The 15,101-nt window shown below is 39.9% G+C and overlaps 1 protein-coding gene across 2 annotated transcripts in view; it reads right to left on the reverse strand.

The window, feature by feature from the left end:
* Positions 1-6,853: 6,853 nt before the first annotated feature.
* Positions 6,854-15,101, reverse strand: part of LOC148030115 (uncharacterized) — a 67,821-nt gene continuing 59,573 nt past the window's right edge. For both annotated transcript variants that reach the window (XM_087686390.1, XM_087686391.1), the window contains exons 4-5: positions 7,388-7,579; positions 6,854-7,247 (exon numbers count right to left, since the gene is read on the reverse strand). In XM_087686390.1, the coding sequence (XP_087542516.1) occupies positions 7,194-7,247; positions 7,388-7,579 (246 nt within the window). In that variant the 3' untranslated portion in view covers positions 6,854-7,193. The remainder of the gene's footprint in view (positions 7,248-7,387; positions 7,580-15,101) is intronic.

Here is a 15,101-nt window from a genome sequence, read left to right on the forward strand (position 1 = left end):
AGAGTCAAGGACTTGGGGTGCCGTGTGGCCCATGTGGAAGGAGATAAAGTGTTAATAGAGAGCAAGGTAGAGGTTGCTCAAGTGAGCCTAGAGACCCAACAATGTGCCTTCCTAAACACAATCTTGGATATCACACAAATAGAAGAAGGGGACGCACAATCTTGGATATCACACAATGTGCCTTAGCCTCGAAGAATAGAGGAGTTATCTACTAAGGGTAGGCTTGACCCCACAAGAAGGAGATGCCTAAGGGTTGACAGAGGAAGCACAACAGGAGGAAAAGCAAGAGGAAGAGATAGGAATAAGTTTTGAGATGGGACCTCAAGAGAAAGAACTCGTCCCACTGCCCCCTTCCCCTCGACCAGAAGAGTAATAACAAATGGACACCTCTGTGGAAAGGAAAGCTGCACTTAAGAGGAAGAGAGAACATATGGTAGAGCAAGCACATAGGAGACTGAGTGCTTGACCATCAGTAGTGCCAACAACACCTATCCCAGCCAAGATGACTTCCCATCAAGCTTTAATGCTAAACTCATAAGCCCTTTGACTTTAATTTTCGATTTTCCACCAACTCGTGCAGAGTACTGCTAGTCAAGGTGGTGGAAGAGGTAATCAATGTTGGGAGTACACTAGGAGATAAACGGATATCAGAGAGGGCACAGAACCCTACCTTATGGGGGATAGAGGACACAAATTTTTGGCAAAACAAAGTTTTTGAAGTACCCAGAGCAGTCAAGGGCTATGAATGCCAACCAATGTGGAGAAGTCACATTTTGGATGTAAACATGGACGCTTGGATGACATTTTGTAACACCCTACACTTTGAAAGGAATGACCCAACTTTCATGCCATATCCAAGAAGGCTAGGAGTGGATTTTAATCCAAGCATCCACGGCAGATACGACTTCCCATGGATCTATAATGCGAATGCTACTAAATCCAAAGAAGCCCTAGTCTTCACGACAAGGGATCTATACGACTCAATAGTTTGCTTCATTGATGAATTCTCTTCTTGCTCCAATCCCACTTTCATCACCATGTGTAACTATCTTAGATTGCTTAGGATACTACTAAGGCAGAATCCGATACTATAAGAGCACCACCTCCCATCACTCTTTTTTTATCCCAATGGCATAGACAGCTACATTATGGCTAGATTAATTTTGCGAGTTGCTCTACTCTCCTCATTTTTCTTAGCCCTATCAGAAGAAATGAATGATAGCCGCTTCATCCCTGCTGCAATCATCCATTTCTTTCCACCACCACTCTCCAAGTATGTCTGAACCTCAAGGGGTACATGTAGAGCTAGAAATTCCTTGAAAATTTTCTTAAGCCCCCAAAACCACCCTCTCACAACTCGGATGATGAGGACTAGCTTGTCGTCATATTTATGTGATTCAAAAAAAAGGGAAAAGAAGAGAAAGAAAAAGAAACGAAAAAACAAAGGAAAAAGAAAAGAAAAGAAAAGGAAATCACTAGAAAAGTAATCAAATCACCTCACTGCACACAGGCCTCAGTCACTGCACCTAGGGATTCTCAAGTTATGTGCATCCGATGGCTTCGGTTTGCTGGCTCCGTCCCTAACCCCCTAGCCCCTTTTGATTCCGCACATCATGCTTAGGGCACATCAAGGGCATGATATACCTAGGGACCGTCATCCACTTCAACCATTCTTAGCCTCTACCACCTCAACATTGTGATTAGCTTCTCTTTGACGACTCATCTCCAAGAGGCCCCATCATCAACTGCTCTTCAGATCATCGAGCCCTCATCAAGATAGGTATGCAAGTACCATTGGACTGGTACTCATCTAGGAGGGGGATAATGTTAAATGCAATTCGAGACAGAGAAAAAGAAGTCCAATAAAGTCCAAGAAAACTCCAAATGCGGACACAAAGGAAGAAGTAGAAAGAAAAATGACCAAAAGCACAAGGGTAGACTCAAAAGCTAAGTGAAAGGCAAAAATGCATTTTTAAATGCAAGAGGCGCCCCTAAAACTTTTGTAAAAGAGCGCCATGCTCCCTCTTGTGCAAATTGTAAAGGGTAGATGGGTGTAGATAAAGAGAAAGAGCAACTAGAAGGGAATGGAAAAGAGGATCTTGCCATAATGGCCGGTCATGTAAAAAAGGGGATGGGTGCCCAAGGGGATAAGGGTTTTGTATATAAATCCAAAAAGTGAATGAGAAGCTCTTTCTTTGGTGTGTGGCTAAGGTGGACTCTTCTTTTCTTCTTCTCTTCTTCTCTCCTTCTTGCTTGGTTGTGTGTGCTTGAGAGAGGGAGCGTGAGAGTGAGGGAGTGTGTATGTGAGAGTGAGGGATCTTAGAGAAGAAGCTCTCCATCATTTCCTCTCACCTTCTTCTCTTCTCTTCTCTTCTCTTATCTTAGACGCAGCTATGGAGGATAGAGCTTGGAGGTGGAGACGAGGATGCTTGAGCTTGCATCATGAATCGTGGAGCTACTGGCTTGCTTGAAGGAGGAGACTACTCATTTGGGCATCAAGGTAAGCTCACTACACCCCGATAGGATTGAAGGCGCGTTGGGTAGGTGAGAGATAGCCATTAGTGCTCGGCTTGAAATGCTTGAAAGAATAAGCGGTTCGCGGGTCTTGGCGGTTGAGTGTGAGCTCCCATCAAATTTCAATTTGAGCTTGGGTGACAAAGGTTCTTTGTTTTTGAGAGACTTTGGCTATTACAAAGGACCAACAACAACTAAGTCAGCACTTAAGACCTCTATCTTCTCCTTCTTTGGATTGGATGTTTTAGCATGAGCAATGTCACAAAGAAGCGGCTGCTTCTTTCTTACTTTTAACTAGATGACTTCTCAGACACTACAAGTTTCTCATGTTAATTAGTGTCTACCTCAAGGGGTTTCTCTTTTAGAATTGTGGATGCTAGTGTCATCAAAACTAGCTTTTTGGCAATCACAAGCTTATCTACTTTTGGCTCCTCAAGCATTTTGGTCGTAGCCCTAGATCTATGTTTGGGGGCCTCTTTCTCTTTTGCTTGGATTTCAATGGGACTTGGGTTGTGATCAATGGAGGTGTTTTTGTGGGTGCTTTCAATAACCAAATCCAATAATTTCTTCCGTAAAACCCTTGAGCATGCAACAACAATTTGGGAACCATTGTGACCTTTGTGCTCGCTTCTAACTATATGCCTTGGGTCTTCTCTTCCTTTTGGATAAATTTCTATCCCTAACAGCTTGAAAAGCTATTGGAGTGTTCCTAGTAGGTTGGTTTGTCATTTCGCTTTAGGAGGATGCTTATTGAGCTCTTGTGTCCTTATGTGCCTTGAGTAGTTCCTTTATAGAACTCTCTCGCCATCCTCACTAGGGTTTTGGTCTGACTCTAATACTTGTTTCTTCCTCTTCTCGGGGAAAGAGATAAGATTACCTTTACTAAAAGTAGTGACTATCTCGACATCTAGTAAGCTCAAGTATATTCTATGTGCTTCATAGTCCACATCACATTTGGTTGCGCTTAAAGGTATTCCAAGCACGATGTCATTCATCATGTTCTCCTGATTTGGAAGCACATAGAAAACGATGGGCAAACTTTAAGTCTCAATGGTTAGAAGAATCTTGCATCGTCCTGGAATGCAATGATCCTCCATAAGTTTTGATGACTATATTTATCGTGACTAGTTTAGATTGACCGATGTTAGCCCATACATCATAAGTAAGGATATTGTAATTAGAACCTTCGTCAACGAGAGCATTAATGATTTTCTTAGCAATTAGTTTGACCCTAAGTCATGCTAGAGGGATTAGCTCTTCATCTTTTGGGTCAATGTTGGTGGCTTTGACCTTTCGGATATTAGGCTCTTTAGACCTAGTTAGGGTGCTACTGGACATATGCAAATGAGCAGTCATAATACATATGAGTGATACAACACTCAATGCATATTCAGTTAAACTTTGTGAACATGTCTATCCTAATTCGGTCAGCTAGTTGTAGCTAAGGTTGTTGAGTTGCTAGCTCAGTCATATAATCAATGGATAGATGGATAGGAAGGTTTCTATTTATTGTTGACTTCTAAGATTTTAGGACTCATAAACCTATGGTCTAGTCCACCATGAGACACATCAAGGCTCTTAAAAGCTAGATGACAAACTTATCAACTCTTCTTGCAAAGTCAAGTTCTTGTGTGTGTTTTTGTTGTTTTGAATCTCTAGAATGATATGAATTCAACTTAATACTCTTGATAGCTTGGAAAAATAGCTTCTCTTTCATTGGGCCCTTGTTGTAGTGATTGGAATTTAAATCTTAAGTGGCAGCTTGGATAATTCTCCCCCTTCAACTTGCAATGGGTCTCATGGCTAGATATGGAGTTAGCCTCATGTGTGTAGCCTGGGTGTGCAATGTGTGCTAGGTCCTTCTGATGTGGCAAAGTGTTTCCTAGGTCTCTTGACCTTGGTTTGTAGAAGCTTCTTAGTGAATTCTCAAGGTACCTAAATGCTTCTTTCAACAAATCGATTCCAAAACATACAATTTTCAAGACACTTGATACTCTTTGAGCATCTAAGAGTGAGATGTGCAAAATTAAGCTTTATTTCTTTCAAAAACCAAGGTGCACTTGTGTATGCAATACCGCATGTATCATAATCACCAAGGTGGCAATGTATCTAGACAAGTTGTGCACGATATAAGGACTAGCCTTCTAGATGTAACTAAATACAATTAATGTTGGTACAAGGATAGACAGTGTGGATGAGTGTTGTGAGGGAGTGAACTAAGTGTAACAGCCTAAGTGCAATTGAACTTTGAGGGGTACAAATGAACTTGATGAATGAGCTTTGGTGCGAGCTGAACTTATCCTAATCTAGGTGCAAATGAAATCTAATCCTAGATGTGAACAATCCCAAGTGAGAATGGACCTAAGTGTGAAGAAACTTATCCGAATGTTCCTAAGTGTGAATGAACTTTTAGTACAAATGAAAGGAACTCTAGTGCGAAGAAACTCTAACCTTAGGTGAGAATGAACTCTAATGCGAAGGAACTTTATTACAATGGAACTCTAGGTGCGAACGAACTCTTTGGGCGAAGGAACTCTAACCCTAGGTGTGAAAGAACTCTAGTGTAAAGGATCCTAAGTGCGAAGGAACTATAGGTGCAAAGCAACTCTAGTGCAAATGATCATATGTGATGCGAAGGAATCCAAGTGCAAATGATCTTTTAGTATGAAGGAATTTTAAATTTAGGTGCAAAGAAACTATGACCCTAAGTGTGAAGGATCCTATGAGAGAATGAACATTGTGACCTAAGCGTAGACACACTTTGTGATCTAGGAGTGAATAAACTTAACGACCTAGGTGCAGATAAACTGTGTAAATGATATTGGTGCAAATGAACTTAATGCCCTAGATGTGAATGGACTTTGTGACCTAGGTGAGAAGGAACTAATATGCAAGTGAACTTTGGTGCGAATGAACTTTGTGACCTAAATGCGAATGTACTTGATATCCTACGTGCAAATGAACTTTTTATGAATGATCTTGATGCAAATGAACTTGTGCAACAAACTAGCAAGTGCAAATGGATGCGAATGAGCTATGTGCATATGTGCAATGAGAGGAATATCAATCAAGATTAAAGTGAATAACAAGAGCAAAAAACAATTGACCAATTTAACATATGGCAACCAATAGGTAGCAACTAACTAAACAATGGCCGCGTATCTTATCCTTACATTGCGAATTTTGAGTTTTCATCACTTTTCTTTCTTCAATGCATATACAATTGAATAATTATGACAAATGTACTACAATTTTAATCCACAATAGTATTACATAAATTATTCAAGTAAGACAAGTTTGAGTTTTGAGTTGTGTTATTTTGAATTTTACTTACTCTACTTCCTTCAATGCTCACATGATTAATCCTTAATAAGAAAGTTGCATCTACAATATTGATATACACATTGTTCAAGTAAAAGAGTTTAGTTTTGAGTTTTACACTTTATGTTTTGTATTTTTTGTGTTGCTTTCACTTCAGTGTATACAACCCAACAAGTATGATGTATCTTCAATCCACAACAATGCCACATGATTTATCTAAGCAAGAAGAGTTTGAGTTTTGAGTTTTATGTTTTTATATTTTTGTGTTGTTTTTGAGTTTTATTATGTTTTTTAGTTTGAATTTTATATTTTTGTCTAATCTAACAAATCCAATATTTTTGAATGGATTTTCCTACCCCTTGGTTGATATATAAGTTGTGCAATCCAATCATTATATTACTATTGCTCTTCCATTCAGCAATCTTAAGAACACATATTGAAAAATCTTATTGTTTGTAACCTACATACTAAGGACTAAAATTTAAAGAGTTTAAAGTTATGATATTGAATTGACTAATACAATTTGCAAGTGTTATACACAAATTGGTTTGCAGATCAAACAACTTATAAAAGAGCATTTACAACAACCATTGTGGATCATGATGGCATCAATATCTTTATTAGCCCAAGGAAAAAAAGGTAAGCAGAATTGCACACAAGCCAAAATTATTGATTAAGCTTCTTAGAGCCAAGCATTCAATAGCCTTCACACACACAAATTTTCTCACCTTCTATATGCACATGTGCATGTGTGTGTGAGCACTCTTGGGAGCACATGCACACACTCTCATACACATACACACACTGAACCCAAACTTAAAAAAGTAAAATAACTTGCCAAGCCAAGAAAGCCCAAAAGCTGAAGATGGGGATACTCTCTGCTTTTGAGAAGAGACCATCTGATTCCTCCATGTTTTGTAGACCTGCTTCAAGTTGCATTTTGCTGCCTTGATTTGCATTATAAGAGTGACAGCCATCCTTAGAAGGATTACATAAAACTCAGCATGCGAACAAAAAGGTGGAAATTTTCAAGCGAATAAGGACCTCCATTTTCCTTTCATTAATGAGCTCTTTCTTCTTGTCACTGTACAAATCTTATCGTCTTTGACATCATTTATGGACTCTGACGGGTAAAAATTATTGCGTGCTATATATTAAGGTAGAAAATGAATTTCGCAAGTTAGAAAGAGATCTTCAGCAAGGGCCAATGTACATCACTGCCATAATCATAATACAACTTTGATACACTGATATAATACATCATTCAACTTTGACATTACAAGCTAGAATACATCTTGAGCAATTACTTTGATATAACAAGTTACATCTAGGACCGACGAACATCATGCTATGATCCATCATACCACTTTTGCCAAGGGAAAGAGGAATTGCTCAGCAAATGGCACACTCCACTGCACCATCAGCAACAAGTAGAGATCAGATCATCAGTGGCTAACTAAACTTCAACAGCAAATCAAGAAAAATTCTCTATGGAAAGTGTTTGTGTTTGTTTATTCAGAGGCCTAATTAGATCTGATTTAGTTCCTCATACCTTCTCACCAAAGTAGGTAGAGAAAACTTTGATGGCAGGATCACGTTCAGATGAATAGGCATCATATCCAGCCTGTCTGCTCTTAACATATGCTTTGAACCTTGGGTCTTCTTGTGGCTCCAGTGCATGCAACCAATTCAGATAGCTCTCCACATAAGCCATGTATACTCTATACAAAGGACCATTTGGCACCTGTGTGACACCAGTTTGTTGATTATAGCTGGAGCATTTTTGCAGCAAGGTTTTACACCCTTAACCATGACCATACCCCCAACAAAGAAGGTCAGATGACCTTATGAATGCACCATGATCATGAATAGATAGGACTGTTAAGGCAATAATATCCTACAGGTTCATATTGCCACCAATGTTGCATGTCTCAATACTACCAAAATGTAATCTAATCTACCCTATTAAATTATAATACTCCATTCCGCTTCATGTTTTTGTCATAGCTTTCTTGCAATCTTTCTCAAGGACATTTGTGAATTAGCTGATGTCTACATTGGAAATAGCCATTTGAGGGGCAATACAATTGAGAGTGACCACATCCAATTGGCTGAAAATTGGAATTGCTGATGCAAATTGTTTTAGTTGGATCACTGGAGTGGACATAACAGCTCTCCTCAGTGATCCATCCAGTTCTTAGTAGTTAAATAAATGAATGAACATGAGAAGATTAACATGCAGAAAAATGCCAATGTACATGACTTGGAAGATGAAAGTGCATTTAAGATTGGAGAGAGAAGGGCTCCCTAACATTGCAACTTTCTGCATTTCAGCATTAGATATAGCTAGTTCATCCACTTGAATGTCCACAAAAATATACAATAGCAGATTGTTGTGTTATTATGTATGTCTGAAATGTCACCACTACAATTAGCTTGTGTCATTGTGGTAGAAAATGAGTGAGTTGGCAGCACAATCCATTTAAAGCATAGTTGTCAGGTATGAAAGGTACAATACGGTACGGTACGATAAAATACGGTACTAAATGGTACCTTAAGATTTTATAAGGTACGGTATGATATTAGTACGACAAAAAAATAAGTTGATTATTTTGGACAAAAGATAATGGAATAGATATTTCAAGTCTAAATAGCAATGCTATTAGAGTATATAAGATGAGTACTTGAGGGTAACATGCCAAGGCCCAAAACCTAATGCGGAATGCACAACATGCGCTACTTCTACCTACAACTTATAACTACATAGATAGGAGTGGATACATCATACATGCATGATCATACAAATAAGAGAAGTGTGGGCTTGAGGGAGAGAATGTTGAGAGAAATTGTTTGAATCTCAAATAACCTAATCTCATGGGAGAATCATATTAATATAAGGAGCATTTAGCTCGTCCCAAAGTGCAATTCGAATGGAAAAGATGCATCCATTAAGTTGGTACCTTATGGACTAATATGTAAGGTACGGTACCTAAAGTATGGTGTAGTATCAAACCTTTTGTACATGGTACTAGTGCAACTAGAGAGACGAAGAGGCGAGAGAGAGAGAGAGAGAGAGAGAGAGAGAGAGAGAGAGTTGGGGGGAGAAATAAGAAAGAAAGAAGAAACAAAAAAGAAAGGAGAAAGAAAAAAAGAAAGCTGTAGACTTAAAGTAGAGTGGCCAAAAAGTGCCCATTTTTTCGTACTAAATCGTACGGATACGTACGGTACAGTCCGTACTACGTACGGAAACAACCCTGATTTAAAGGTTGAGTTGGATCTATATTATAGTTGTTTAGCATGCACATTGCATCACAAGTAATGCTGTCAACAAATCTTGATTCAAAACATGGGCTTTCTCAAGTGGTTTAAGAAGAGATTTTTGTGGATGGATCCTTTATTCCGAAACAACGCATTGATCCACATCCTTCACTGGGAATCACCTCCTGCCCTTCATAAGCACATGTCTTGTCTGAGTGGGAACTCATCAGCATGTAAAGCTGCCAAAGACTCTTGCAGGATAGGAATCGTTCTATTTGGCCACCTTATCTCTAAAAACAGAAACAGGGTTTGCTATTTCAAGAGTGCCAAGACCCAGGGTAATCAACTCACTTGCACAAAGCTTCTTGTTATGACCGGTAATTTTGACCATCTTTCCAAAGATGCTTCTCTTGTAAGTGTGCATACTTGAGCATGCATGGTCTGAGAAACTTGCTGAAATTTATGTCCAAGCTTTGGATGATAACATCAACATATTTTATGATGTAATTATAACTAGATTTATTTACTTGCGTCATGTCCTATATCAATGTGCACTCTAATACCAACCGTAACGTGTCCACCTGAGCTGCTTTCTTTGCGGTACGTTCTTAGTAGCCCATGAAGAGATAATCTAGAAAACGCCGTCTAGGATTTTGATGAAAACCCTCGGAGTTTGCTGACTAGGCTCGCTTGAGTCTACCCCCCAGTGGAAGTTCCGGCCATTCCCACGAAGATTGACCTGAGTCTTTTTGGTCAAATCAACTACAAACAGTTGATTAGTGCCAACGGTTCAAGTTTCCACACCTTATAGAATTGGCTGACTGAAAGGGTCTTGCATCGTGCTAGGTTCAAAGAGAACGGGAGACGAAGGGGAGTGTGGCACTTTGATTCCTTCTGCCCATTAGAAAAAGGTGATCAAGGCCTGAATGCACCTGGAAGCATTAACAAATCAGTAGCAGCAAAGAGTAAGTCCAGCCAGGATATTCAGAAGGTGCAGTAGAATAAAGGAAAAGAACTTGGAAGCTCAGGTAGGACAGATGCAAAATCTTCATCTATGATATACCACAGGCTGTTCCATTGTATGCCATTGGGGAGGACAAACATTACAGGAACTCTTTATCAGGATTCAGGAATGAACATTTTTTTCAATTAGGCATACAATGTATTCTTTTAAGAACAAGCCATGGAGGAGAATAATGGAGCTGTGGCTAACATTCAATGTTAAAGGGATGAATAAAAAAGACTGAATCTTTTCTCGGTGCAAATACATTGAAAAGGAGAGACCAGATGGTTTGCTGGTGCAGAAGCATGGACTACATCTGGGCTGGTTTGTCTTACTCATTCAAGGGTTATGAATGGATTTGTTGTTGAGTTCACATGAGTCACCTATAAAGTCACAGGATGAAGTATACAGTAGAGCTCTGCTAGTTGCGTCTGTGTTTGAAAATATCCTGGCTCACAAAATACTGCTAGAGAAAGATGGATCACATTACTGAGCTGATGACGACCAAATAATTTATTCAAGTGTGATTTCAATTGGTGGAAAACTTCCTTGATAGAACTTCCACGGACTGTTGCTATAAGAGGCTCAAAGCTGATTTGGTGAAGCAGACTAAAACTAAGTCACAGCTTTTGGACATTGATGTGCAAGTTGGATCACTTCCTCAATACTCGACCTTATTCCAACCATCTTAAGGAGATTGGATGATAGCTTTAGAGCCTAGAAGATTTCACTCTTCTATAGTTGGTAGCATGTTGGAGTCTAGTAGTTGGCACTTGGAATTGGATATGGTATTCCAGTTGTGCTAGGTCTGGAGAGAAGGCACTCTTTATGGGACTGTCCCAAGCACTCAAAGGTATGAAAGAGACCCCACAGGATAGTATTTCATGGTAGAGTAGATATCGTGATAGTGACATGGGGGTACAATAGCTTGGGTGACAGACAGAGGCCCTGTTTGCAGGTATGAAGATGTTTGAGGCAAGATAACACATGGCCTTGTACAAGATTTCCCTTTTTTCCAATATTTGTTATGTCTTGGAAGTCCTTTATAGGGTTAATATAGTATTTTGCCTTGAGATAGTTATGAGGGGGGTTTATTGGTGGAATTTTCTTTTCTTTGAAAACAAAATTCAAGATTTTGACAGTTTTATGCCTACAAATTAAACAGTGGGCTGTTAAGAGTATGAAGTGCTTTGTTTCTGGAAAGTCCACAAAAGGCGAAAGCATAATTTCTATTTGCCAGTAATGCATCAACAAAGAAAGATTCAGCCAACCATAAATGGATTGTGAATGATTGCGCAAGGTTTTCATGTTTGCAAAATGCCAGAAACTGTCTCAATGCTCATGCCAGTTATCTAAGATGTTTAGCAGGACATGTTCAGTATCTTACAGTTGCCCCCTGTTAGAATGATCCCAAATTTCTACAAAGATTTGGATATGGAGATGGTTTGATAGGTATTGAGTTTGGTGATTTCCTGCATCCCAACTAGGGTTTGTGAATGCAAACTAAACACAATCAAAGACTCTGGTTGAATTCAAGGACTTGTTTCAAAAAGCTCTTCACTAAGAGTTTTTGAAAGAAGAGCAAGAAAAAATGGGACAAGCTCAGCAAGGTGGATCACGATGTGTAAGCTTATATAGAGAAGTTTTATCTCAAGGCCGGTAAACTTGTTACCATCAACACTGAAGTGTGCATTTGGAAGTTGAGGGCCGAGGCCAAAAGGGGATTGTCTACTTCGTTCCTTAGCCCACCCCTATCCCCTTGGAAGATACTGTTTAGAAGGTGAAACCAGCCTTCCTTTGGAGAAAGGGTGGTATTGACCTGATTTAGCTCTAGCTACAGCAAGAAATGAATTCACACAAATTGAAATGCAAATGTTACTGCTTGATCTTGGATGTATGACATCCGATTGGCCCCAAAACCTAGAGCCCTTTGCGGTATTTCTTTAGCTTAAATTGCAAATGGATGGAGTACATTGAGATTCTTCAACCTCCTCTGCTGATCCAAATGCCTCTTGCTGTCACGCCTTCTTGTTTGTTTTCCCCTTCATTCAACCAAGGTTTGACCTTCAATTAATCATTGGTGTGTCAAATCTAGCCCTAAATCTAATTGGAATGGGCTTTGCCCTTTGATTCACCCAAGGTTTTTTTACCTTCAATTGACCATTGGTGGGTCAAATCTAGCCCCAAATCTGTCATTTGGCATTCGTTAATCAGTCCCCAATGATCATTAATCAATGCAAATGTATAGTTTCGGAGCTGCAGTGAAAACCATACCCATCTGCATACCAAACATAGTGATCAGTACACTAAATAGTGATCTCCTGATAAACATACTGTCAGCTATAATGCCCTGAATGTATGCTGAACACATTTGAGAGAACTTTATTGAGCCCAAACTAAAGTCAGTTCTAACTGGAATGTATCAAGGTAAAGCTGCAACAATTGAGGATGGTCTACCAAGTCATCCTCCATCCATTTGGCATCCATTGGTGAATAATTGTGAAACTTTAGTAAGTACATTCTCGAAAACTTACCCCTAATCTTCCGTTCTTTGTGTGCCAAAATATACTTTGATTTTCAGCTTTAATTTCAGATTTACCCTTTTTCTCAGCCTTGGCCTCAATGGTATATGGCTTGGAATCCTACATCCTTTCCATGTAGCAATGTGTCGGCTGTAGTAGTAGTAGTTTCTAGAAGATGAGACATGCTGGAAATAGAATGCAAAATCCCAAATACTCTTTGGTAAGCCACAAATATACTTCTCCGCCTGCTTATGGAGGGGTACTGTGTGATAAGAAGTAATTGGCAGCAATGCATCCCAAAACTTCTTATTAGATTGATCCAAGTTCTTGCAATCTTTGATTCAACTGATTCCAAGCTGTCATACTGTCTACTTCAAAGGTACTTGTCAATCAATTTGAAGCAAACATTTGCTTGAACTCGACCCAAGTGGTAGGTGACTTCCATTGAATAAGAGGTGTAGACCACCACTGCAATGCATTTCCCTTAAAAAATGTGGCTGCCTTTCATATCTTAGATGCCTCTATGAAGTTGCCTACAGACTAGATTGCATCAAACTGCTGAATAAAATCAAGTGCTTTCAGCCTATATTGTGCAGCACTGAAAGGCTCAAACTTCACACTTTTTCCACCTTCATCGTAGTCCTTCGACGGACCTATGGGAGTCAAGTTATCATAAATAGGGTGCTGCAAAAAGGGTGCGTTTGCTGTATTTACATGATAACCAGCACTTTCAGATGCTCCTACATGACCAGAATCAAATCCTTGTGCTCCAACAGTCCCTGGGATGCAAATACATATCCATATGGCCCGCTTTGTGCCCCGAGCATCATGCCTATGCTGCCATACATGGGATTAGGCATTCCACTTGCATTACCTGGATACATTTGTAGGGACCGTTTAGGCACAGAGATCGAGACAGACAATCGTTACGCGCAGTAAAAGAGACTAAGAGAGTGCGAGAGAGCAGAGTAGAGAGTGAACACGTTTTCCAGTACAATGACGAGTGTACCACTTTAGGTTTTTAGATAGATATATATATGAAAGTACAATGTGCTAAGGGTGTGTTCACACCCGTGCACATATAAAAGGCACGATGGCTCTTTATTCCCAACAACCTCCCATCTAAAGGCAATGTGCCTTAAGAGGAGAAAAGAATCAACTAAGTCTAAGTATGTACAAAGCTGAAATAAATATATCTAACTCCCATCATCTGTCGGCAATGAGCAAACCGCTCTGCTGGAAGACCCTTCGTGAGGAGGTCTGCAGGGTTATCATCTCTATGCACTTTGACAAGCTCAATGCTCTTGCTGTCAAGTACATCTCTAATAAAGTGGTACTTCACCTGTATGTGCTTTGTCTTTGCATGAAAGACAGGATTCCGTGCTAGCATGATAGCACTCTGACTATCACAATGGAGAACAAGTAACTCTGAGACGCCAAGTTCTTCCACCAGACGTGAAAGCCATAAAGCCTCCTTGCATGCCTCAGTGGCAGCCACATACTCTGCCTCTGTAGTAGACAATGCAACACACTTTTGTAGCTTGGAGATCCAAGAAACTGCTCCTCCTGCGAAAGTAAGCACATATCCAGAAGTGGACTTCCTGCAGTCCGCATGACCAGCATAGTCTGCATCCGTAAAGCCAACAACAGATGCCTTCTACTTTCCAAAGCAAAATGCACTTTGTGCCTTTGAGGTATCTCATAATACCTTTCACTGCATCCCAATGCTTCTTGCCAGGGGTTGTCATGTATCTGCTAACCACTCCCACTGCAAAGGCAATGTCAGGACATGTAGCAACCATAGCATACATCAAACTGCCAATAGTTGAAGCATACGGTATCTTGGCCATTTCAGCCTTCTCATCATCATATGTAGAGTTGTCCTCTGCACTGAGTTTCACATATGGAGGCAATGGAACCCCAATTGTTTCCCCCCTCTCCATATTGAAACGCTGCAAAACTTTGGAGATATACTCCTGCCGAGATAGATAGAGTAAGCCTTACCATCTATCTCTGAGTATTCGCATGCCAAGAATGTGATTTGCATCACCTAGATCCTTCATGTCAAAGCTGCCATGAAGACTTTGCTTCAATGAATCCAAGGCATGAGTATCCCTGCCAGCAATCGGCATGTCATCAACATATAAAACCAAGATAATCAGGCTGCCATCTGCTGCCTTCTTGGTGTACAAGCAGTGATCCACTTGACTTCTATGAAAACCTTGGGACTGCATAAATATATCAAACTTATAATACCATTCTCTTGGTGCTTGTTTCAGCCCATACAAACTCCTTTTGAGTTTACATATCATTTTTTCTTTCCCTTGTTCAACAAACCCTTCAGGCTGCTGCATATATATGTCTTCGTACAGATCACCATGTAAAAACGCAATCTTTACATCCATTTGTATGAGTTCCATATCTTCAATTGCAACCAAGCCCAAAATGGTTCTCAATGTAGTCATCTTGACTACAGGAAAGAA

Source organism: Lygodium microphyllum, chromosome 10 (assembly GCF_053477565.2).
Source record: "Lygodium microphyllum isolate KBCC chromosome 10, Lygodium_microphyllum_v1.1.10, whole genome shotgun sequence".
Classification (NCBI taxonomy): domain Eukaryota; kingdom Viridiplantae; phylum Streptophyta; class Polypodiopsida; order Schizaeales; family Lygodiaceae; genus Lygodium; species Lygodium microphyllum.